The sequence below is a fragment of the Microplitis demolitor genome, chromosome 2 (genome assembly GCF_026212275.2).
Source record: "Microplitis demolitor isolate Queensland-Clemson2020A chromosome 2, iyMicDemo2.1a, whole genome shotgun sequence".
Lineage (NCBI taxonomy): Eukaryota > Metazoa > Arthropoda > Insecta > Hymenoptera > Braconidae > Microplitis > Microplitis demolitor.
Window position 1 is genome coordinate 22,744,156 of NC_068546.1, and position 24,134 is coordinate 22,768,289.

The 24,134-nt window shown below is 31.0% G+C and overlaps 8 protein-coding genes across 16 annotated transcripts; 5 read left to right on the forward strand and 3 right to left on the reverse strand.

Annotated features, from left to right (window-relative positions):
• The first annotated feature begins 1,962 nt into the window (after positions 1 to 1,962).
• Positions 1,963 to 3,885, forward strand: LOC103578029 (notchless protein homolog 1). Its single transcript, XM_008558963.2, has 5 exons — positions 1,963 to 2,097; positions 2,232 to 2,567; positions 2,635 to 3,128; positions 3,191 to 3,428; positions 3,489 to 3,885. The coding sequence occupies exons 2-5, from the start codon at positions 2,234 to 2,236 to the stop codon at positions 3,848 to 3,850; spliced, it is 1,428 nt and encodes a 475-aa protein (XP_008557185.2). The 5' UTR covers positions 1,963 to 2,097; positions 2,232 to 2,233; the 3' UTR covers positions 3,851 to 3,885.
• A 145-nt stretch (positions 3,886 to 4,030) lies between these two features.
• LOC103580398 (probable serine/threonine-protein kinase DDB_G0280133) lies at positions 4,031 to 5,994 on the forward strand. 2 transcript variants are annotated; one of them, XM_008562132.1, is made up of 4 exons: positions 4,031 to 4,571; positions 4,656 to 4,881; positions 5,163 to 5,352; positions 5,395 to 5,994. In XM_008562132.1, the coding sequence occupies exons 1-4, from the start codon at positions 4,436 to 4,438 to the stop codon at positions 5,890 to 5,892; spliced, it is 1,050 nt and encodes a 349-aa protein (XP_008560354.1). In that variant the 5' UTR covers positions 4,031 to 4,435; the 3' UTR covers positions 5,893 to 5,994. The 2 variants fall into 2 exon arrangements, with proteins under 2 accessions (XP_008560354.1, XP_008560362.1); XM_008562140.1 differs by having other exon boundaries at positions 5,416 to 5,994.
• A 100-nt stretch (positions 5,995 to 6,094) lies between these two features.
• Positions 6,095 to 9,416, reverse strand: LOC103578028 (protein HID1). Of its 2 annotated transcripts, none has more exons than XM_008558961.3 (7): positions 9,334 to 9,416; positions 8,850 to 8,951; positions 7,891 to 8,782; positions 7,593 to 7,823; positions 6,754 to 7,529; positions 6,530 to 6,690; positions 6,095 to 6,456 (listed from the first exon to the last, which is right to left on the reverse strand). In XM_008558961.3, exons 2-7 carry the CDS (start codon positions 8,913 to 8,915, stop codon positions 6,234 to 6,236), a joined length of 2,349 nt encoding a protein of 782 aa, XP_008557183.1. In that variant the 5' UTR covers positions 8,916 to 8,951; positions 9,334 to 9,416; the 3' UTR covers positions 6,095 to 6,233. The 2 variants fall into 2 exon arrangements, with proteins under 2 accessions (XP_008557183.1, XP_008557182.1); XM_008558960.3 differs by lacking the exon at positions 9,334 to 9,416 and adding an exon at positions 9,161 to 9,257.
• A 112-nt stretch (positions 9,417 to 9,528) lies between these two features.
• Positions 9,529 to 10,689, forward strand: LOC103580383 (acyl carrier protein, mitochondrial). Of its 2 annotated transcripts, none has more exons than XM_053742800.1 (3): positions 9,529 to 9,820; positions 9,955 to 10,059; positions 10,345 to 10,689. In XM_053742800.1, exons 1-3 carry the CDS (start codon positions 9,656 to 9,658, stop codon positions 10,522 to 10,524), a joined length of 450 nt encoding a protein of 149 aa, XP_053598775.1. In that variant the 5' UTR covers positions 9,529 to 9,655; the 3' UTR covers positions 10,525 to 10,689. The 2 variants fall into 2 exon arrangements, with proteins under 2 accessions (XP_053598775.1, XP_008560335.1); XM_008562113.3 differs by lacking the exon at positions 9,955 to 10,059 and adding an exon at positions 10,108 to 10,224 and having other exon boundaries at positions 9,532 to 9,820.
• Positions 10,690 to 10,782: 93 nt separating this feature from the next.
• LOC103578026 (ribosomal protein S6 kinase beta-1) lies at positions 10,783 to 15,556 on the reverse strand. 2 transcript variants are annotated; one of them, XM_008558953.2, is made up of 6 exons: positions 15,168 to 15,556; positions 14,806 to 14,943; positions 14,684 to 14,724; positions 14,415 to 14,589; positions 13,344 to 14,335; positions 10,783 to 13,179 (listed from the first exon to the last, which is right to left on the reverse strand). In XM_008558953.2, exons 2-6 carry the CDS (start codon positions 14,893 to 14,895, stop codon positions 13,122 to 13,124), a joined length of 1,356 nt encoding a protein of 451 aa, XP_008557175.1. In that variant the 5' UTR covers positions 14,896 to 14,943; positions 15,168 to 15,556; the 3' UTR covers positions 10,783 to 13,121. The 2 variants fall into 2 exon arrangements, with proteins under 2 accessions (XP_008557175.1, XP_008557174.1); XM_008558952.2 differs by having other exon boundaries at positions 15,153 to 15,556.
• A 249-nt stretch (positions 15,557 to 15,805) lies between these two features.
• On the forward strand, positions 15,806 to 23,816 carry LOC103578024 (calcium release-activated calcium channel protein 1). Of its 5 annotated transcripts, none has more exons than XM_053743068.1 (4): positions 15,806 to 16,174; positions 22,334 to 22,542; positions 23,094 to 23,222; positions 23,292 to 23,816. In XM_053743068.1, exons 2-4 carry the CDS (start codon positions 22,375 to 22,377, stop codon positions 23,811 to 23,813), a joined length of 819 nt encoding a protein of 272 aa, XP_053599043.1. In that variant the 5' UTR covers positions 15,806 to 16,174; positions 22,334 to 22,374; the 3' UTR covers positions 23,814 to 23,816. The 5 variants fall into 5 exon arrangements, with proteins under 5 accessions (XP_053599043.1, XP_053599042.1, XP_053599044.1 ...); XM_053743067.1 differs by having other exon boundaries at positions 22,337 to 22,542; XM_053743069.1 differs by lacking the exon at positions 15,806 to 16,174 and adding an exon at positions 21,045 to 21,142 and having other exon boundaries at positions 22,337 to 22,542.
• Positions 16,261 to 17,156, forward strand: LOC103578022 (thioredoxin domain-containing protein 17). The gene is made up of 3 exons (XM_008558945.3): positions 16,261 to 16,677; positions 16,739 to 16,820; positions 16,902 to 17,156. The coding sequence occupies exons 1-3, from the start codon at positions 16,536 to 16,538 to the stop codon at positions 17,056 to 17,058; spliced, it is 381 nt and encodes a 126-aa protein (XP_008557167.1). The 5' UTR covers positions 16,261 to 16,535; the 3' UTR covers positions 17,059 to 17,156.
• On the reverse strand, positions 17,083 to 20,741 carry LOC103578023 (SEC14-like protein 2). Its single transcript, XM_008558947.3, has 9 exons — positions 20,233 to 20,741; positions 18,895 to 18,964; positions 18,786 to 18,829; positions 18,545 to 18,662; positions 18,268 to 18,477; positions 18,101 to 18,181; positions 17,782 to 17,981; positions 17,427 to 17,721; positions 17,083 to 17,361 (listed from the first exon to the last, which is right to left on the reverse strand). Exons 1-9 carry the CDS (start codon positions 20,284 to 20,286, stop codon positions 17,246 to 17,248), a joined length of 1,188 nt encoding a protein of 395 aa, XP_008557169.1. The 5' UTR covers positions 20,287 to 20,741; the 3' UTR covers positions 17,083 to 17,245.
• Positions 23,817 to 24,134: the final 318 nt, after the last annotated feature.

Here is a 24,134-nt window from a genome sequence, read left to right on the forward strand (position 1 = left end):
ACTCCAAGAATCGCCAAGATCATAAATACTTACACATTTATAATTAAAAAATAAAATGATGTAAAAATTATTAATAGCAGTACTAATAATTAATGGTAATATACTTACATATAAATGAAGGACAAATAATGTTGGAGATTAGATGAAAGAATCACATCCGATTGGTGAAACATTATAGAGTTGAGCTCCATTTTGATAAGTGGTATAAAAATATTGTTTTCAAAACTGAAAAATAAAAAAAATTTTAATATTTGGAAAAAAAAAAAAAAAAAAAAAAAAAAAAAAATTAGAAAAACATCTTTAATTATAAAATGATGTTTAATAATAAATATTAATTAAAATTTTCATCAAATTTCTTAGGCTAAGTTATTTTGAGTCTCAATGTAGACGCAAAATATAAATTTATAAAAATTGCGCAAATGAATAATTAATAACTTCAATTGTATAAGTCTACTCTAATATTAAATAAATAATTAATTATTAGTTTAATTTTACAAACCTGCTCCAATATTATATTTATTTATTATTGACTTCGATGATACTTGTAATTTAGTAATTGGTTTACCAACTATTTATGAGACCAACTGTGTAACACAAAAATACTAGTTGAACGGCAAGTTAAAATACTTGATAATAGGTGACACACCACGTAAGTTACAAAACAGAGCGGTAAATTATAAAAGAGTAAATGAAAATAACATTAAAATGTTTTCAGTATTTTTAATACATAATTAATATTGATAAAACAAAATAATTAGTCGAGTGTATTAAATATTAAATAAATAAAGATAATAATAATAATATTAAAAGTGGTTTTCTAAGATTCTTTGAGGACTCTTTCGTTTCATATTTTATTGTGGCTTATTGACATTTCTCTCCGATAAATACCTGGATACTCTTACGATGTGCTAGATGATCAACAGGATTTGATAATTACTTGATAAGATTACTAATTTAATTAAAACATAAATAATAATGAAAACAATAAAAAATTTTAAACCTAGAGCAGACACTTGCGCATGCGCACAACTACTATTAGATCAACGGGCATAATTAAAATTTTAATAATTAATTATAAATATAAAAACAAACAAACAAACGCTATTTTTGGTGGGGTATTAACAAACAAATCAAGATAAATGGAAAAAAAATTAAAAAAGATAGAAAATGAGTATAGTCACCGCTAACTTCAAATAAATTTTTAAAAATTTATTTAAAAAAAAATAAAGAACGAACAAATAATTATTTATAGCGAACATTGACGAACAATCGACGAACAAACGAATTGCTAAAAAAAATTTGCCAAAAATCGAATTCCCCCCGCCAACTTAAGGGAGCTGAGCTCGAGTTTGAGAATAAAAACTGCCACACTGTGCAGCACGACAATCAAGTAAAGAAGAAGAATGTAATGATGCGAATAGAAAAAACGGCATCAACTGTATACCCTAGTACTACGGGTTTTGTTGTATTTTTCTTTTCTTACATGTAGATATATCTCTATATATATTTTTTTTTCCTTTATTGTATTTTCCTCGAGCATGTCTTACTATAGTATTTTAATACGACAATAGTGCTCATCTCCTTGTGACCGGCTACAAGTTACTTTAACGTCTGCTGTTATGGATAATTTTTCACTTACATAAATATCAGTACCAGAAAATTCAAATTTGACAAATGAACGAAATCATTTTGAATAAAAATTATATAAAATATATTGTTAGAAAAATTTCTTAAGTAAATATGTAAATAATATTTTCAAAATAAATTTTAAAAATTAATTTAAATTTTTGCGCCATTAAAAGTGACATTAAAAATAGAAGACTGATAATATTTTTACTTTTATAAACAAATGACATTATTTTTAAAAATGAAAGCTTTAATTTTTTTAAAATATCAAATTTAAATTTGAATTTTTTCGCTCTGAAAAATTTAAATTCCTTAGCTGTGCTCATGCATTTAAATTTGACAGGTTTCCCGCGTCGAATAATAAACAGCTAATCAGCACGTGTTCATATCGGCACTAGAGTTTATTTATAAATTATTTTTATAGAAATATTATTGTAAAGTATTTATTGTAAATATTTATTATTTAAGCAGGTAATTATAAAAATATTTAACAATTAATTATTTATTAATTGTTTTTATTTAAATTTCAATAAATAAAAATCCTAACCTCTCATTTGAGATTTAAATTGATCAAGTATTGATTGAAAAAAATAATAATCTATTAGAAATGAGTAAAAGAAAATTAGAAGACATGGAAGTGAATGAGGGACAAATACACACAGTGTTGGCACGATTCAAATCCGAAACAGGTGAAATATTACCTGATACATTTAATTTGCCGGGTGGAACAACCGCTAAGCAGCTAGAGAGTATCTGTAACAATTTACTGGACCAAGAGGATCCAGTTCCAATATCATTTTTTATAAATGACGTCGAAGTTGTCGGAACACTTCAAGAAAATTTAAAGGGCAATGATTGTGAGCAGGTGATCGATATTGTCTACCAGCCTCAAGCTGTTTTCAAAGTCCGAGCTGTTACTCGGTGCACTGGATCCATTGAAGGTAGACTTAATTATTCAGACCCCTAGATCTGTTGACAGGAATCTATTAAACTAATATTTAATTGCAGGACACAAGGAAGCTGTTATATCGGTGGCATTTTCACCAAATGGCCAGGGTTTAGCCAGTGGATCTGGTGATACGACTGTCAGATTCTGGGACATTCATACCCAAACGCCTTTATACACTTGCGAGGGTCATAAACACTGGGTTCTATGTATATCATGGTCTCCATGCGGTACCAAGCTTGTGTCCGCTTGCAAAAACGGGACGATAATACAGTGGGACCCGGAAACTGGAAAACAAGTTGGCAAAACAATGACTGGACACAAAAAGTGGGTGACTGCCCTGGCATGGGAACCTTATCACCGTAATCCAGAGTGCAGATACCTGGTCAGCGCTTCCAAAGATCAGGATTTACGAATTTGGGACACTAAACTTGGACAAACTACTCGGGTGTTAGCTGGACACACCAAAAGTGTCACGTGTGTCCGGTGGGGTGGCCGTGGGCTAATTTATTCTGGATCTCAGGACCGAACAATCAGAGTTTGGCGTGCTGAAGACGTAATTCTTTTGAATAAACTTAAGTTAGATAATGAAAATTTATTAATATAAATAAATTTCAGGGAATTATTTGTAGAATTTTGGAAGGACATGCTCACTGGGTCAACACCCTGGCATTGAACGTTGACTATGTTTTACGAACTGGACATTTTGAAGTTGTAAAAAGCTCTAATCAATCTTCAAATCTCCAAGAGCAAGCTCTGAAGCGTTACGAAGCTCTTGGTGATGAAAAATTGGTATCTGGATCCGATGATTTCACTCTTTACCTCTGGAACCCGGAGAAAGATAAAAAATCAATCGGTAATAAATTTAAAAATCAATAATTATTATAATTTTAAAAATAAAATATTTAAATTACAGCGAGAATGACAGGACATCAACAATTAATAAACGACGTTAAATTCTCACCGGATGGCCGGGTAATTGCATCAGCCTCGTTTGATAAATCAATAAAACTGTGGGAAGCAATAACGGGTAAATTTATAGCTTCCCTGAGAGGTCACGTCCAAGCCGTTTACTCAATAGCCTGGAGTGCTGATTCCCGGTTACTCGTAAGCGGTAGCTCCGACTCAACTCTAAAGGTCTGGAGTATGAAAACTAAAAAGCTGGCGCAAGATTTGCCTGGGCACGCTGATGAAGTTTACGCCGTCGACTGGTCCCCGGACGCTCTGCGAGTCGCTTCCGGAGGAAAAGATAAAGTTCTCCGACTCTGGCAAAATTAATTATTTTTTATTGTAATTAATAAATTTAATTATAAACAAAATCATTTATATTTTTTTATCATACATTTAATGTTTAAAAATTATAAAACTTTTTAGTAGAATTATGATTTTTTTTTATCTGCGCTTCGTACACTTGAGCTATGTAATCATACGTAGATCACAAAAAAAATCCAGCGCAGGAGCAGTTGGTACTGGAATTTTAGAGTTAGTGCGTCTAAGTGCGTTTTCTCGTGTCTTATCCGTTATATTCAACATCTTAAACTACAAATAAATTTAAACAACAACAATTCAATCTGGAATATAAATAATTAGTAAATACAGTAATTAAAAATATAAAAAAAGAATTTTAAGTAAAAAAAAAAAAGGCGAAAATGAGGGAATGGTCTCGTGTATCATCGGTTTTAATATGGACTACATATTTAAGTGATAAATAAATTAAACTATCGAATGGAATGAGAGTTGGTACAGTATTGATAAAAATACCATGATGACGTACTAGCAATAATAATAATAACAATAATAATAATAAGTGATTGAGTTGTTTAGTATTAGTGATCTCTCATAAACTTTTATCAGCATTGACTGATGCATTTTTGGATCAATAAACCAGCGGGCAGGTCCCGTGCGATTGGTGGTGGGTGCAGAAGATATCACGCTGCAACAGCAGCTATTTCTGCATCTTCATTACAAGCATCTATACCGTTATTGAAAACACATTGTGGTAATTAAAAAAATTTATAATTATTATTTATGATAATGATAAGAGTAGATGAAATAAATACAATGGGTGTTTTTGGTGGTGTAGGCAGAAGCAGTTCTAGAAGAACCGGAAATAGTTCGATGGTATCACCGAATCGATTGCATGCTAATTGGACAAACACCAGGAGCTGTGATGGGACATTGAACCGCAGTGCTGGTGCTGTTGCTTATCAACCGAGAGATGCTGATACCAGGCGCAATAACAACAACAACAACAACAACGTACACGAGTCTACGCGTCATCATGGACAGCAGCCTAACGGCATCGCCAAGTAATTAAAATCAAAAACACACGATCTTCTAGAAGGATTCGAGAAGGAGAAACATGTTCTTCTTATACACAGGGTGATTCGCTTGTGATGTTTCAGACGTTTGATATTTATTTAACAATTCAATCTATAAATAAATAAATTTATTTATTTATTTATTTCATTTAATTATCAAATTATAAATTTACGTGTAATGTTGAAGAACATAATTAACGTTTCATTTTTTTTTAATGTAATAGATAATTGTAACTAACTCAGCTATTTACTTAGATGATTATTTACAGCAATGTAACAAATAACGCACATGTCCGTCGTGTACTTCCAAATGATCCAGCAATAAATCGAGGAATAATCGAAATATCCGAAATAAGTAGCGCTGAGTTGGCTGGCTACCGACTGCGTTGTGGTGTTTGGATAACGTTTATCCTGGCAACTGGATTTGTTACCATAGCTAAATTTTATTTCAATCATAGGGTAAGCAATTAAATACTCATTAACTACTTATGCATTAATTAGTTAAAAAATAATATATTCCAGCCTGACAAGGGTCTTGACGTATTTATATTCTGCGGTCTTCTGGTGGCTCTTATGATCTCTGGCTGCTTTTACTCGACTCTCTTCCGTCGCAATCGCAACGATCATCATTATCACGTGCCTGAGATATCAATCGCGACAGTAACTACGGACGTAACTAATGAAGCTAATCATCAGCAAAGTGGAACTGCTGATAATCCGTTACCAATGAATTCACTGTCGTCGCCGTCAACTCAATCGAATCAGCATATAGATCAGCACCAACACCAGCATCAGCATCAACACCAACATCAGCACCAGCATCAACATCAACATCATCATCAACACCAGCAGCAGTTAATTTCCTCTTCAATGCTGTTCCCCTCGACTCCATCGTTACCTTCACCCTCACCACCACCTTATCATATTGCTATTCTGATACCACCGAACTCGCAATACGACGAAGCACCGCCACCCTCTTATGAAAAGGCTACAAGATAAAATGTAAATAAATAAAATAAATGTTATAATAATAATTTATACGCAGAAGCGATAAGTCAATAATAATAAGAATAATTATAATTAATATAATGTATATTACAATGTATAATTGATAATGACAACACAGTGCTAAGCGACAGATTTTTTTGTTCTTTCAATTAATATATATATATATATATACTATAATATGTAATCTTAAGAAATGTAATTGATTAAATTGCATACACAAAAATTGTACAGGCATATTTATGTAGCAGGCGAATAAAATTATTTCTTTTTTTAATTTAAATCGTTTGCTTTGTAATTAAGCATTGACATAATTATTTGATTTGTCAGATTGATTAGACCCGTTGGATTTCAAAGAGTTTTACGTCCGTGTCGTACCAAATTGGCGGTTCAACATTTCTCAGATAAATTACTCCCCACATGTAAGTACGGAACCAGGCGGTGGTACCTGCGTTGGCTTGATACCTGCGTATTAATATGGGGTGTGGGACAGGAAGTAGTCCGACTAAAGTACCGTGTTGCAAAAACTTGAGGATTTCACTTTCATCTGTCAGGCCCCTAAATAAATAAATAAATAAATAAATTAATTAATTAATAAACATAAATTACAAGTTATTTAAATATAACTTACTTGTCAATACAAATTTTTTCAACTTGTGGTACTAGTACTTGCAGCAATCGCATTATTGTTTGCAGAGGAAGTTTTGTTTTCCATTGATAGACCCAGTCAGCTGATGGAACCCATTGATTTGGAGTATTTGTTCTTTCTTCAGATACTCTGATACTTCCTCTCTATTAATAAATATATGAATAAAATTACCATTTATTAAAAAATAATAAACAATTTTCACTTACTTGGATAATAGATTTTTTGAGTTGACAGTCAGGAGAAGTAACTTGATCTTTACCATTAGCAGAAGCAACAGTTTTGCTGATATCAACATCCGATATCGAGGGACTGAGAGGATGAGCTGATTCTTTCTCCGTCATCTTCTCAATCCCTGGGGTCTCCAGCAGAGTAGCATTTAGTGTTCCGGGTTCAGCAGGTTGAGCTGGACGTGAACCTTCCATTGCAGCCTCGTTTACGTTGTCCGTAGACGTGCTGGTCGATGGTATCTGCTTGCGTTGTTTTTTGCTCAGAGACTTTGCAATAGTACTGCAGTCGCTCGGGAGATTCGCAAGGGCATGAAAGACCTGTCGCTTTCTGATAATTGTGTAGACGAGATTACTGTTGCCATCAAACTGGTACTGTATGATGTTGTTGAATATTTCCAATAGGAAAAACACGAGATGGTGATTTGTCGGGGCGGAGAACAAGAACCAGGGAGTGCTGAATGCTTCGAGTAAATGGAGTAGCTTTGTGCTGGCTACCATGGACAGAGTTTTTAAGTATGGCGATACGTTTACTAGGATTGTGAGTAAGCAGTCGAAGAGTGGCTGGAGTCTTTGATGGCCTGTCGTGATTATTTTGTGGAATACTGTCACCAGTAAGTCTGCGTGAGTTCCAGTGAAGACTGGAATATCCATTGGTACTGTTGCCGTGTACGGTTTATTTAGTCTCACTCCAAAATTTCTCTCTCCACTCAATAGTAGTAAAATAAATACTCCGATATGCATTAATCCAACTCGAGCTACAAAAATATTTTATTTCAAATTAAAATGATATATTTTAAAATATTTTATTGGGTACTTACATTGATCAGCTCTCGAGTCATTGAGATGATATAAAATAGGCACCAAAACTTCAAGTACATCTGAACTTTTAAGTACAAAATATAAAAATTTTTTATTATAATCACACATTTTCCAAAAAAATACCAAAAGCTCTTGATGAAAATGTACTTTTTTCGTTGAATTAGGCAAATATGTTTGCGTAAGAGGATTATTAAGTAATCTCGTGATACCCTTTAGTACAAAATGAAAGTCTGCAATAAAAAATAATTATTTAATTTAAGTTTTTTAATTGTTTTAGCTGACTGATCAATAAAATACCTTCATCACGATGAATACGGCTGAGGTAATTAATGAATAAATTATCAGCAGTCATTGATAACTCCTCAGAAGCAGAAGCAACACCGCCGCTTACGTCATGATCCAGCGTAACGATAAGAATTTGCAGTGCGACGTCAACAAGTGGTTCCAGTGAATCAGTAAATAGCAAGTGATTGTAAGGAACTCCAAGTCCTACGGGATTGTAGGCACAGACTGTGTTCAAGAGAGAAGTGAACATGGGCAGCGCGTTGTGATTTTCAGCGCTTGTTAAGTAATGGATCCACTTGTTCGGTACAAAAACTGAATCATTTGGCGGATTGTACATTGTCTCGCTGAAGCAGGTCAGCAGTAGCTTCAGTAGCTCCGTTCTGTTGGAGTCCAAGTGCGGATAACGTGGGGGCGAGTGCGCAAAACCGACTCCCGCTTCCCAAATATACTCACAGCTATCTATAGAAGCTAGATCTTCAGCTTTTTCTGGACCAGACTTACGTCCTGAGACCACTGTAAAGTCTGGACAGAATAATAAGTCACTGATTGCATTGAGCAACGAGTGTGCCAGCGGCATGCTTTCATCTTCTGGCTCCTTTCCCGGTAAACTTGACCAGAAAAATCCCTTCCAGTCCGGGTCTTCGAAAATGTACGGTAACAATCTCGTTAATAGTCTGCAGCAATTCAGTACCGTCATCTGATCACGCTGAGTCCGACAGCTGCTGTCAACAGCTTTTACCAGTTTCTCCACCGCTTTGTAACACAGTGTCGCTAAATTTGATGGAGATTCTTCTCGAAGCATACGTATTTCCGTGGCAGGAATCAACGTAAATACATCTTGGACATTAGACACGTTCTCCGACCAAAACTGGTCCCAGAACTCGTCATCAGCCACGTCAATTACCTACAAATAATAATTGTCATTACCATAATTAATTAATTAATTAAATAAATAATAAAATAAATCATACTTGTGTTTTAGACGTCAGCTGTACGACAGCTTTACGAAAATTAAGTTTTGTGTCAACATTTCCCATGTTGATATAAATGATAACTTTCACTTTAATGTTTATCTGCGTACACAAAGTACTGGTTAGTTGTTATTGTTGTTTTTTTATTAAAATAAATACGCAGTTTGTAAGAAACTGTAGTAAAAAAATAATAAAACTAGTTTATTAAAATGAAAATAAAAAAGCGGTGAAGTGGCATGTCGTCGTGGCAAATTAAAAAAACCATCACATATCACATCACTGAATTTTTATTCGCTCGATAATAGACATACGTATATATGTATATATATTTTTTATTTTGACGTTTGGCGTCGCAGTGACGTTGAATCATACAAAGGAACGAGCTTCTGCTTCTCCAGCTTGAGCTTTACCCATAACTATTAATGTATACATGTATATATCTATATATCTATAATCTAATTATTGGGATGATAAAGTAACTCACTGCCGACAAAGACGGTCACTATGACTGTTACATAATCGAATGATGGATATAAAAATTGCGAGCGAGAATGATGAAGACCTGACGGTATCACTTGGAGCAGAGCTTCGTGGGGTCAGCAGCTGCTGGAACATGATATTAAAGTGTAAGATTCAACGTCACGTGACTCACAGACACCATTTTTGTGGCCTGTATGGCTGAATAAAATTTATAAAATGAATGTGTGTTGGTAATCGGCATCTGACGAATTGATTCGATAATTTCAGATCCTAACCAAGTGAATTAAAGTTAAAAAAATATTTGTCTTGAGTTTAAACTCAGAATCATGGCATCGTTGACGAGTATCAGAGTAATCGCCCGAAACTCTAGTTTTAAAAAATTATCCAACTTTGTTTGCGGGAAAAGAATCGGAGCTATTGCTGTAACACGAGCGCAGAGGTTCCATGTTAAAGCAAATGGTTCCAAGTTCATTACACCGATCTATTCTCAGGTACTTTTATTTAATAAATTTCATTACTTCAATTACATAATAACAATTATTGTGATTATTACTATTTTGTTTCAAATATTTATGCGCAATTATCAATAGAATTTTTTTTTATAATTTATTTAATAATAAAATAGGTGCGGAATTATTCAGATGGTATGAAGAAAAAAATTCCGATTGAGGAAATTGAAAAACGTGTGTTAAAAATATGCACAGATTATGATAAAATAACAGCTGATAAGGTTAATAAATGTTTATTTGCTTAAACAAATTGTTTTTTTTTTGTACAGGGGCCACGAGTCGAGCAGACACGATGCTACAGCGGTAAACCACCTTTGACACTCAATGTCATTCGTGAAAGAGTACTCTTGATCCTTAAACTTTATGACAAAATTGATCCATCAAAGGTACATTTTAAATAAGAAAAAAAAAATGTGGCTAGCTCGTTTCGTGGCTCGCGTTTATATAATTTACTCAATTAATTAATTAATTAGTTGATTGCCAGTTAAAATAACTTTACTCAACAGCTCACTTTGGACTCGCACTTCATGAACGATCTGGGTCTTGACTCTCTGGACCACGTCGAAGTGATAATGGCCATCGAGGATGACTTTGGTTTTGAAATTCCCGACATGGATGCCGAGAAGTTGATGAAACCCGGTGACATCGTACGTTATATTGCAGATAGAGAAGATATTTATGAATAGATAAAATATCTGCTTCATTATCGATTTATTATATAATTTTTAAGATTTTCAAATTACTTAGTACGTATATCATCATTGTTTTCATTATTATTTTCTGTAAATAGAAGTGAAAGGTTTCGCTGTACGAATTTTTAAATAAATATCGATACTACGAAACAACCATAATTTATTACTATCATTAATTAACCCTTTCAGGCACTATATTGAATTAGATAAAAATAGATAAATGTAAATAAACAAAAACATTTTTAACGTCTTGGAATAGTTATGAACGTGTAAGGGTCAAACCTTGACTTAATATAAATTTATAAAATAACAACAACAGTAGTAATGATTATTATTTTTATTTAATTAAAATAGTTTGATAGCTGACAAAGACAAAAAAATGACAAGTTACAACACAACAAACAATCGTTTGTTTATTGTATTCACAGTTTACAATGTTTGATTATTGATAAAATATATATGTTTATATATATTTAATGATTAAATTAGCAGACTAATTATCCTAATTTCGATAAATTAGCTGCTGGTAACTATAAATAAAAATATGATGATTGTTAATATTATTTTCACTCAGTTTACAAGTCATATTATCTCTTATATCGGTATAAATATTTATGCAAACTTATTATTGAGCCAGAATAACTCGACATGAATTTTAATTAATATTTTAAACACACACAATTGTCAATTTATCTTAAATTCTAAGTCATAAATCTCTTGAGTGGAAGCATTTGTTACTTTATTTCATGTCACAATTTTTAAAAAATAAAAAAACAAAACTTTATTCTCAAATTATTATAATTTAATTAATTAATTATTCATTTATTTGTGCCAATTACTTAATTAAATTATATTTTTTAAATTAAATATCGATAAGCAATCATCGGCAGTGCATTGTATCGTATATTTATTTATGATAAATCTTACAGTTGCCACACATATTATTGCTAGTTTTTTATTTTTGTATCAACACAAAAAAAAATAATAATAATAATAATAAATTTATCTAAAAATTAATTGACAGAAATTCTTATAAAACATTGAGAGCTTAATTTTATCTACCAACAACTAAATGACTACACACAAATTAAAAATAAAAATAAAAAATAATAAATTGGTCATTTTAAAAAGTCTCGTTGCTTTTATTGCAATAAAATAAAAATAAACTAAAAGGTTTTGCTAATAGTAATAACAATAATAATAATAATTAATTGCAATTAAAGCTCAAAAATTTTTTAAAATAATAAAATTTAGTCTTATGTTAAGCAAACAAGCTACGTTGTAATTATTTTATAATAAATATGTAATTTAATAGTAATTATATCTATAATAGTTAATGACATTTATCGTTATGTTAATATGTAATATATGTAATTACATAAATCCACGTCGATTTATTTTATCGATACATATTTAATTAATATCTGCATTAACGTCTGCACTATTTGTCATTATTATCATTAACATCATATGGAAGATTGTTTTATTATTTAAATTATCGGCGTCACAAAAATATTTTAAAAATATATGATAACATAGGACTGAGTTGACCTAAAAATATTTTTGGTCGACCTAAGTCTGAACACTTGGGCAGTTTTTAAGTTTTTTTTTTTTATTTTCTTTTTTAAGTTTTCAATGGCCAAATTATTTTTATTGGTTTATTGTTATTTTTTTAAAATTATAATTCCTATCGCTCAATTAGAGTATCAGTTAAATGTATGAGAGTGAATGTAGCAGATCGGAAAAATTTAAAACTATAAATAAATAAAATAAATAATTATAAAAAATGCACTTATTAATTTCAAAATTTTTCAAATGTGCATGTTTTTATAATTTTATTTTATTAATTATTTACTCTATTTATTAATAATTTGAAATTTATCTGATGTCTGCTCCATTTACTTATGTTAAATGTTCGCTAAATTTACTTAGCAGTTTTTTATATAAAATATTTAACTCGAAGCTAAAGTTAATAGTGTAACGTTAAATCTATTTAGTGATTATAATTATTATTATTAATTACTCAATTTATTTAATTAAATAAACAAAACGGCTAAGACGTGGATAAATGAAATTAATATTTAAATTATAGGCAACTATTTAATTAACGTGCAAATCACTCATATTTTCGTTACACATTTATAGTTATATTATTATTATTATTATTATTATTATTATTACTTCGATTACGTATAAAGTTGTTTATTACGAGTAAAATATATTTATATATTTATATTTATTTATTTATATTTCATGATAATTTTATAATAATTAAATAAAAATTAGCTAAACTCAACCGTCGATTTATATTTTCAATGCTAATTAAAAAAATCATTGAAGAATCAGTAATTAAAAAAATTATGCACGATAAGTTCATATGACGATTTAATATATATTTAAATATAAAAAATCAATCCCTGAGAATGAGTTATCGCGCTGATCAAGTTCTCAACGGCCGAGCCACGAAATGCAACCAACTAAGTTTCATTTTCATTTATAAATAATTAATTTATAATTATCGTGTATTGATTTATAAATTAAATTAATTATTTATAAACAAATTTATTTATTTATTTACTTATTAGTCATCATTAACCTATCTCAATCATCTCAGCGTCTTCTATTCCATTATGTGCCACGCCGTTGTGCCTGTAATTACAACAAAAAAAATCTATTGCACCTGAAGACTTAGAACTTAAAACCCATTAGCAAATTAACCTGGTACTTAAAATATAATTATCTATTCAAATTCTGTAATTAAGGTCATTACCAAAAAATTTTATCTTAATTACATTTAAAAATAGTAAAATTACCTGTGGTGTAGATGGAAATGATTTCCACGTGGTGAAAAACCCTTCATAGCTGACCTCCGAGGACTTCTGGCATTGACAATACGAGGCTGGGCGTATGTCCCTTCTAAAATACTCGGTGCAACGTAAGTAAATCCCTGGAATACTCGATTCGCGGATTCACTTAATGTGTACTCGGGTGGTGAATCAATAGGTAAAGAGCTGGTGAATTTTTTGTCAAACTGTGAGACATCATCCTCGCTAGTCAACGTCGGCTTGAATGGTACTTTTAGTTTACGCGAGATAACATCATTCCAGTTGATGTGTCTGAAGAATATGTGACTTTTAACTTGCTCAGCATCTGAGGGAGCGGAACCCAATCGCTGGGCGACTTGTCTCTTCAATAATTTTCTAATAAGATCACGGGCATCGTGAGTTAAATACTGAGGTAAACTAAGTTTTGCTTTGAGAATTTTTTCAATTGTCTTTTTACGATTGTCTGAAGTAAATGGCGGTGCGCCTGTCAGCATATCGTACATCAAAGTACCAAGACTCCACCAGTCAACGGCTTTACCGTGGCCGCTGCGTGTAAGAATTTCTGGTGCCATGTACTCGATGGTACCGCAGAAAGTGTGAGTGACTGATCCATCCTGGATGTGTTCCTTGCACAATCCAAAGTCTGTGAGCTTGATATGTCCCTCAGCGTCCAGCAAAATATTCTCCGGCTTTAAATCGCGGTAAATAATACCCTGCTGGTGCAAATGCTGTAGCGCTAATATTATTTCACATAAATAGAAACATACTGTTTCTTCGAGAAAAATTCCCTCGTCATTTAAATGACGAAACAGCTCGCCGCCGCACATGTACTCTAGAATTAAATATAATTTGCCGCCAGTTTGAAAGGCATACATTAGATCAACTATGAAAGGATGCTTAACGGCCTCCAGAATATTTCTTTCAGCTTTGGTGTGGGCAGTGTCCTTTTGATTACGAATTATCGAAGCCTTTCTCAATACCTACAATCACCAACAACATTTAACATTTTAATAACGACAACATTATTTTTAAAAATCAATATTATATTTTTATACTGACCTTCATTGCAAAAATGGTACCAGCATCATTACCAGTTATTTTTCGTACCTGAAATACTTTTCCATACCCTCCCTTACCTATGACCTTACACAACTCGAAATCTTGTGGGCCAGCCCTCTCCCTGCCGCAGTTAACACTCTGTTCGGAAATGGAGACCGTCTCGACCCCATCAGCTCTAAAAAAAAATAGGTCATCCAGTTGGCATCATTGATAATTCCTCAACTCCAAGATAAATTATCTCAACTGCATTCAAAATTTTAAATACTCACTCTATCAATTCATTGACATTCGGATCCGTATTATATTCGTCCTGAAGATAAAAAAAAAATAATTAAATTAAACATAAATTAAAATATAAAATGCAGATAATTAATAATTATTTATAATTTACCTCATGTATCTCAATAATTTCATCATCAGACTCTTCTTCAGTTATTTTGTTATCAACATCGTGTAGTTCAATGTCAAAAATCGCCGCCATTCTTTTACCAGCTAATCATCAATCATAAACACGCTGATAGGATTAAAACTAAAAAAAATAAATAGCACTCGTTGTTAAATAATTATTGGTGACGAATTTCAATAGAATTCCAGTGGCTAATGTTTACGCGATGCCATTGGACACTAAATAAAAATATTTAATTATACAAAGAGATGATCGAGTGCGATAAAGATGAGACCAACCAGCTCATCATAGCCAGAATATACAACAAACATAAAAATTTATTTATTACTCACTCATATTGCATTTACCTCGTTTCCGTTTGACCCTCGCCACCTTTTACGTCAATGGCATGAACGTTTTTTTTTTTTTTTTTTTAACAAACTGCAGCACCAGCCAGCGACTTTAGAATGCTGCTGATTGTTGTGTCTTTATAATTAACAGCTGGGATAGGCTAAAATAATTTTTTCACCACTCGAGTCTTGAGATATAGGGCAGCCTTGATACACCTTGGACTCTTTACCGAATTTTCGAGTTTTCACCAGCAGTTTTAAACCCTACAGCTACTGCTACTGGCTAAAATGTTAATTTATGCTGGCTAGTGACTCCAGAAAACTATAAAAGGACCTTCACAGAGTATTTAATAATAATATTACTATCGAGTGTGTGCTTTCTGCTTTGTGAGCTACGTTAAGACCTAAAGACATTACCTTGCATTAGTAACGATAAGATACCCCTCTGATCGCCATCTTGCGGACTTTTCTTTGCTGCTGGTAATCAAGATTACCTTACTATCATTTTTTTTTAAATTTCATTATTTAATTACAATAAATGAATAATCTACTGGATAATAATAAAACTATTAAGTAGGATTATTGAATAATTTAATTTTAAAATACATGCAAAGCAATTTTTTTTCTATCTGACATTTCAATTTTTGAATTTCTGAGTCTTCAAAGATGGCGGCTGACAATTAAAATATTTTCTCTCATCGGAAGTCAAAGTAAAAGTTATCGGGCAGCTTTTTTGTTAATAAATTACCATAAATAAATAAACAATTAATTTTTTATTGTGAATATTTATAGCGAAAAAAAACTGAGTGCTTAAAAAAGTAAAAACTCATGAATTTCTAACTCCAGGAATGATATAAAAGTTTTTTAACAAATTTACTGACAGTAAATTATCAACACCAGTTGTTTGAAAACACTAATGTGTTTTATGTCACTCTTAATTAATTGTGCTGGTTAAATCTATGGAATTTTGTTTTTTTTTTTTAACTTAACAATTAAAATTATTGAGAGAAATATTTTTTTTAGAGGTAAGAAATTAATTTTATTTATTGTTGTTTAAAAATTTATTTCGGGTAATTTATTTATAAATAATTATTTATAGTAATGACAGTTCAATGATATCTAATTAATCGTTTATATTTTTGGTTATAATTAATTATTATTGTTATAAATTAAAAGTGAAAGCGGTTTATTTTATCATGTAGCAAGTGCTGCTATCAACGGACAACAATGTCAGTTCAAAAAAGTAGGTGGTATTGTAAACTTGACATTTTTTATGTCAGTTCACGGTAGTATACAAGTTTTTACTGATAAATCTTAATCTTGCTGATGAAATTACGTAAATATCAGGTTGGAATAAGTTATTGATATTTTTATTTACTTAAAAAAATGGTAGTCAGGCACAGTGTTGAAGGGTACGATAATTTTTTAAAATTCATGGAAGATCTTAAAGCCGATGGGCAAGTTATAGTTATTTATAGCGGAAGTAAACTTGATAATGGTCTCAGCTGGTGCTCAGATTGTGTCGAAGGTATTTTAGTTATAAAAATTTATTGTCGTGATTAATTGATTTAAATAAAATGAAATTGTAGCCGAGCCAGCTATCGAAGAAGGCTTGAAAGCCGCTCTTGAGTCTTCGCATATCGTTCATGTTGAAGTTGGAGATCGTGCTTAGTAAGGAATTATTTAAAGTAATAAATAAAAGAAAAAGTTTTATTTAGCAGAATAGTTTTATCTTATGAACTTGGTTTACAGTTGGAAAGATTTTAAATGCCCGTTCCGTACTAATCCGAAGACTAAATTAAATGTCTTACCGACGATGGCTCTCTGGGGTACCCAGAAACGTTTGGAAGGCGAGCACCTTCTTAAAGCAGATTTAGTTAAGATGCTTGTTACCAACGAAGACGATTAGATTTATAATAAACAGACGATTCCATCTGATTAATTTTTTATTCAATAAAATGTATAAAGTATAACAGAAATAAAATTTTAATAATTTTATAAATTTAATACTTGTTTAATAATATTTACAACCCCGTACAAAAATTAAAAAAACCTAATAAACTTGTACCATAAAGTAATTAGTATTTAATTTAAAATTAATTGTCCTGTAGAGCGATTTCATGTAAATTCTCATTTGGTTCTTCCATACGAATATTGTAGTGGATTTTTTTATTCCGCATCAAGCTGTAGCTGTTATCAAACACAACTGAATCTAAAAGCCAAAAAACAATCATTACATTTTTTAATTATTTTATTAATATTTAATTAGAGACTTACATGTTGAAAAATCTTCACAAGTAAGAACACCAACTTCCTCTAGCTGATGAGCAGCAACCCGGTGAACGGGAACGACTTCTATTTTTTCACCAGAATCATTTTTCTTTACAATTCCAAATTTAATGTCATGATCTTCTGTTTTAAATTCCCAGCTGAGAATCGATCCCAGTTTCTCCGGTTTCATTTCAATCTTAAATTTATCACCTTTTCTAACAATCGTGGTCTTGTAGTCATCATTATTTGTATCACTTTTCTTAATGTACAAGTCTTTAGATATTTTACCGCCTTGACAGATCTATATAAATAAATTTGTCATTATCACCATCATCAAGTTTGTTTAAATAATCATAATTACTTTAGTAGTCAATCTAGGATTTCCATCAGGATCAGTTAGAGTACCACCGAAATGTGCCGGCAATTGATCCTTACTAACGACTTTGAGTATCGCATTTTTCCATCTTTCTGGATCGGCTTTGTAAATTTGAATTTTTGAAATGGTGTACTCGTTCATAAATTTTTTAGCAATAGAAAAAGCAAATGTAAAAACCTTGGGCGCTGTATGAACAAACAAAATTTCGCAATAAATAAACCATTATTTTTTATTTTATTTTTATTACTTTATATACGAAATAATCTAAAATAAAATAGGTATTTCTAAATTAATGATCACGTACCGTTAATAATAAAACAGGTTTTCAGTATCTCTGGATAATTTGCCTCATACATTTGTATTAGGGTTATAACAACTTCTCCAGCTGACACAATTAAAAATTATCTGATTATAAATTCACACAGTATTTAAATTATTTATTATTATTATTTTTAAATATTAAATACTTACCAGGTCTCCACATGAAAGGTCTCAAATTAAATCCTTCCATATCAAAAATAACAGTAACTTGACTCGCAGCAACTCCGTGCTTTTTGCTCTGTTCATTACACAATTTTAAATAATGCTCAAGAGTTTTTATTGTTGCCTTAATCATGTCACGTCTTGACACCACATGAAGAATTCCATACATATCAAGTCCACTGAATGGAACCACAACCACTAGAAAATAATAATCAAATATAATTACATTGATTAATAAGTAAATAAATAAATAAGTAAATAAAACCTGGAGATTGATCATTATCAAATCCACAGAGCCCATGAGGAAGACCCTCTTTTAAAATCGCTGGCTCCTCCCACTCGTCGAGTTTATCAACATCCCATTTTTTCCGCCACTCTAGTGACTAAATCAACAAACATTAGATTCATATTTTATACTCACCAGTACAGTGAAAGTTGATTTAATTAATATCAGTACTTTCAATTGTTGTAACAAATAATTTGTCTCGGTACAGATTTTTACTTACGTCTCTAAGCATTTTCTCCGCAGCAACGGGGTCCCATTTTCTCGCTGAAATTTTTTTATAAATTTTATTACACAAATCATTAAACAAAATCGGAAAAAAAGATAATTACCTCGGAGCCAGCGCAATAAAAATTGGTCATCGTGATGAGGTTCAAGGATTTCTTTGACGCTGCGCCTGAACTAAAAAAATTTATTTTTCTTCGATAAAAAACAAGTTAATCGGTGAGAGTAAACATTTTATTTAAAACTATTATTAAATATTTTTTATTGACATAATCGACAAACGAGCTGTGAAAGTTTCGCAATTTTTTATTAAATTTATTATTTATAAAAAAAAGGGAATGTTGAAATAAATTCACAGTCGATGAACAAAAGAGCGCAATAATAAATTATTGGATAATAAGTTTGCAATTATTTTTAGTAATTTGTATTAATAATTATTTTACAATTATTATTTAAAAAGTACTTTCATCCGTCATGTATAAAATCAAACCAATCGCATCTCATTTTAAGTATCACTGACCAGTTGAGAGGACTTTCGCTCATTTGTTGAACTAAGAAAGGATTCATCAAAAAATGTTTATACGGAAATCACTTTCTCCTTAAACCTAATATTAAATTACATTAACTAATATTATTTTACGTAAAACTATATTCTATCTCAACATAATTGCAGTCGTCTTAGACCGAGACCAAGCGTGAGTTTCTTCAACTTAAAAAAAAAAAAAATAAATAACACAAGTCATACAAATAAAGTAAAGCAAACATAATTAAGCTGTGGACAATTTACCCGTCTAATAGACTCTATTAAATAATCCATTTATATATTTACACAAAATTCATTTAAGATAACAAAAAATAACAGACTGTTTTTTTAAACACTGCTTACATAAACGAGATTTTGATACTGATTAAGTAATCTAAGTAAAGTTTAAACAATGTTATGAAATTAATTATGATAATTTTATTCGATGATTAATCAAGCGGATGAGTTTTCGGTTCAAATATTTATCTGAGAAAATTTATGCTAAATTATTAATATTTATTGCAATTTATTTCGGATAATTCGTGGAATAATTTTTATCAGATAACTTTATTGAAGTTTACTTCCAGAGATAGCAAACATAAAAATTGATACCAAAAAAAAAAAAAAATAAAAAAAAAATAAATAAATAACCGAAATGTGAATAACATGAAATTTATTTACCCACATGACACGATTGTAATAAAAAGCAATTTGGCAAGACCTCGACATCTTTCACCGCACAAGTCAATGTTTGTTATTATTATTACATGAATAACTTGAATATTAATGACCGAGCATTGCGTACATATTAATTATCATTAAAGTGTGTTGAGTTAATTCAACAAAGAAATTTATATATATATAAGAAAAAAAAACTATAAAATAATATTGCGTTAATTGATATATTAATGTGATTACTTACTTTCATTAATGCAAATCGTTCATCATCTTGCAAAGCTTTTAACGGACTGCCCATTTTTAAAAATTCAAAATCAGAATATTTGAAATATTTAAAAAAACCAATAAATCATTATATTATTTTTTGGTTTCACTTCTCCTTAAGGAAAGGAGGTCTCGCGTTACTCAACGATTTAAAAGAATCAAGATCGAAGAATGCAGACGCGAAGCAGGTCTCCTACTTGATTTACCACCAAAGTAATCGATTTTATTTAACTTTATCTAGTATCGGATACAATCGAATTGCACGAGGTGAACTTCCAAGAGCGACTGAACGAAACCCCAAGTTTTCATCGACTAGTCCGATTTGAACGTGTTATTTTAAAGATCCGCTCACTCAATTCCTCTACTCTACTCCTTTACTTGACTCCTTCTTCAAGACTCTCCAAGGCATTATTGCCTCACGAGTCACGATATATAATAATACACCATATACCCTACACATGTTTATAAACATAAGCTTTGAGATTAATGCCAGCTTGGTCAACATAATCTACTATTTTTTATTTTTTATTATCAATAGTTAAGTTTGAAATTTTTATTTTATATTTCATTGCCAATTTATTACGACATTCTGTCACATGTGTATCATCATTATCATAATCTACCAGACAATAATTATTTTAAAATGCTTAACAAATGCGATATGGAGATAATTTTAAAAAATGATATTTCAATGCTAGCGGAAATTATGCAGTCATGTTATTTTACATTCTACGACATGTAAACTAAACAATTTTTAAACTGTTTATTTATTCAAAAGATTTTAATACCAAGTCCCTCTTCACTTTGGCATTAAATACTCGATTTTAATTTTTTTATTGCCAAGTTATTCAAATATTTTACAGCGATTTAGATTAAGTATACATTCAGCTGTAAGTAACGTGATTGAAAAATTGAAACGTATGTCGCAGTTTTGTTCATACTTACTTACATACATATATACAATACATGTGATATATATATATAAATATATAAGTAATGTAACGGAGACACTTACTCAACAAGTCAGTCGAGTCTTGGTTGAGTCTCGTGGTCTTTCAGTCTCAACATTACGCTCAAACTTATTTGTGTTGATGTTGATTATATATATGTGTCTTTAGATGCAATGTCGCTGCACTCGGTCAGTCTCATTTAAGTATTCAATGTGAATCGATACCGATTGTGAACCGTAAACATTTATCATTGCATTAAAATAATAACCGATTTAAATTTATACGCAAGTATTTGACATCAGAGTTAGACTTTGGAACTTATTTATTTACTTTTTTTTTTTATTAACGACTTTGTGGAAGTGATGGAAAAAATGAAAAAATTGTTTGCAATAATAATTAGAAAGGTATTTTTTTTTTTTTAGTATTAATTAATATTCATTATAATTTAATGTCACCAGAATTTTATTTCTGAGACAAAGTAAAAGATCTGAGCTAATCTTAAGAATTATTACCGAGTCTTGACGATACATATTTTTTTTTAAATGTATTGTTTTTATTATCATTATGTTATTTGATTGTTTAAGATCCGGTTTATTCACGTAACTTTTGGCAATCTTTAAATGTGAGCGAATGTTATTTTTTAAAAATAGATTTAAACGAGACATTGCAGGTGGTACTGATTACTTTAATCACATAAATTTTTATTAATTTTATTTTATTGGAAAAAAATAATAAAACGAATAAATTTTTTTTTTTGTCATTTAAATAATTAATTATGTTAAAAAAAAAAATTGTATCAATAATTAAAAATGGTAATAATTATTTACAATTGATGTAACAAAGTATCATGTATTACCCATGACCCACAATTTAAACTGAAGGTTAAGCTGTTTTATTATCATCGCGGACAAATTTAAACCGTCTAATCTTAGAATTTTAAAAAATACTGAATATAAAGTTATGAAAAGCTGAGTTTTAAAACTGAATTTAAGCTGACGGGTAAAAAAAAACTCAAGGCAATTAAAAAAAAAAAGTAAAGATGGATTTATAGATGGTGGTAATGTGTAATTACAGGAGCAATTATAAAAATCAAGATAGCTAATAAAAGATAGTGTCTTATTGTTTTGTCAGCAGCATCCTTCTGTTGATTCACATAACAACACTCCAGCCTAATGTCTGTATGGTCGACAAGCACCGGACGCAATTCAGTGTTTGGTGCCGAGGGTGGACCAACGACCGCAGCTTCCACTCATCTCACGATACCAATTGACGTTCATTCCCACTCTCATCTTCACACCACCGAGGGTCACTGTTTCAATAAACGATTCTACAAGTGCCAGGTAAATTTTTCTCTCATAAAAAACATTATATTTATTATTTTTATCCACCCGCTTTGGGCTTTTCATAAATATGTATATCTATATATGTTTTTTTTTCTTTTTTTTTGCTTACCGCCACGGGCTTCACGCAATTTATCATGCACTTTTATTTATACACCTAACTCTCCTTCTTATAATATTAAATCTTGGTAAGAATAATATTGAATCCACAGGCTCGCACGATGCTATTATTATAATTACCTTATATTGTTATTATTATTCTGTTTGGTTCAGCACCAATTGGTTTTTTTTCATCGCGAGGAATTACAATCAAGTACTCGTTACTCCGTTGGCCACGTCGTTAATAATTGGTATGTTTGTTACCTTTTTAAGACTGAAAAAGTCTTTATTTAAAAGTAATTCCATTCCTGGCACAGGATAACATGTTTTTAGTTTTAGTTTTTTTTTAACCACAGCAGCTAAACCACCCGCAACTAAAATAAATATCTGAAGTAATATCAAATAATTAGATAAAAAATAATAACAATAATTTTTTTTTCTTTTTAATGCAGAAAACAATGTCACAGTCGGGCGATGGCCTTCATACGCCGAGTTATCTTTCTTGGAGAAAATTGCAGCTCAGTAGGGCAAAGCTCAAGGCTTCCAGCAAGACATCAGCATTACTCTCCGGGTTTGCCATGGTACGTCTTAGCATTTATTAATTAATATGAATACTAATTGTGATTATATGTATATATTTACTGCAATAGGTTGCCATGGTTGAAGTACAATTGAGTACAGACACTAAAGTGCCAACAGAAATGCTCATAGCATTCGCTGTATGTACGACACTGCTCGTAGCCGTCCATATGCTCGCGTTGATGATCTCGACCTGCATTCTTCCCAACATTGAGGCTGTTTGTAATCTCCATAGCATAAGTCTGGTCCATGAATCTCCACATGAACGTCTTCATTGGTACATCGAGGTGGCCTGGGCTTTCTCGACACTACTGGGACTCATATTGTTTTTGATCGAAATCGCCATACTCTGTTGGGTTAAATTTTACGATTTTTCTCAAGTCGCCGCTTGGTCGGCGTGCGTTGTACTGATACCCGTACTGATTGTCTTTCTTGCATTCGCGGTTCACTTTTATCGCAGCCTTGTCGCTCATAAATACGAAGTCACGGTATCGGGAATACGAGAACTAGAATTACTTAAAGAGCAAATTGAATCTACCGATATTGAAGGTAGAAATGGCAATATGTTGCAATCAAACACACATATTGTTTGATTTTTATATTATTATTATTTTAATGTGCATTTAATGCACTGTCTTCCAATTATTTTATTGGCTATGCTTAAAGTGTAATTTTATTTTTTAAATTTTAAATTATAATATTTACTAATTTTAAAATTATTCCGTCGATTTAGTTATATTTTTTATTGTAAATACTATCGATACATTCCCTTTTTAAGCGGCGTGACTTAAATATTATTATTAAATTTTAACTATAGATAATTTAATCATTTGTCACTATGATTAGCTTAGGTTTATTACTACCTCGTCTCGCCTAACGTGTTTGCCCTAAAAAAAAAAATAATTGTTAAATTT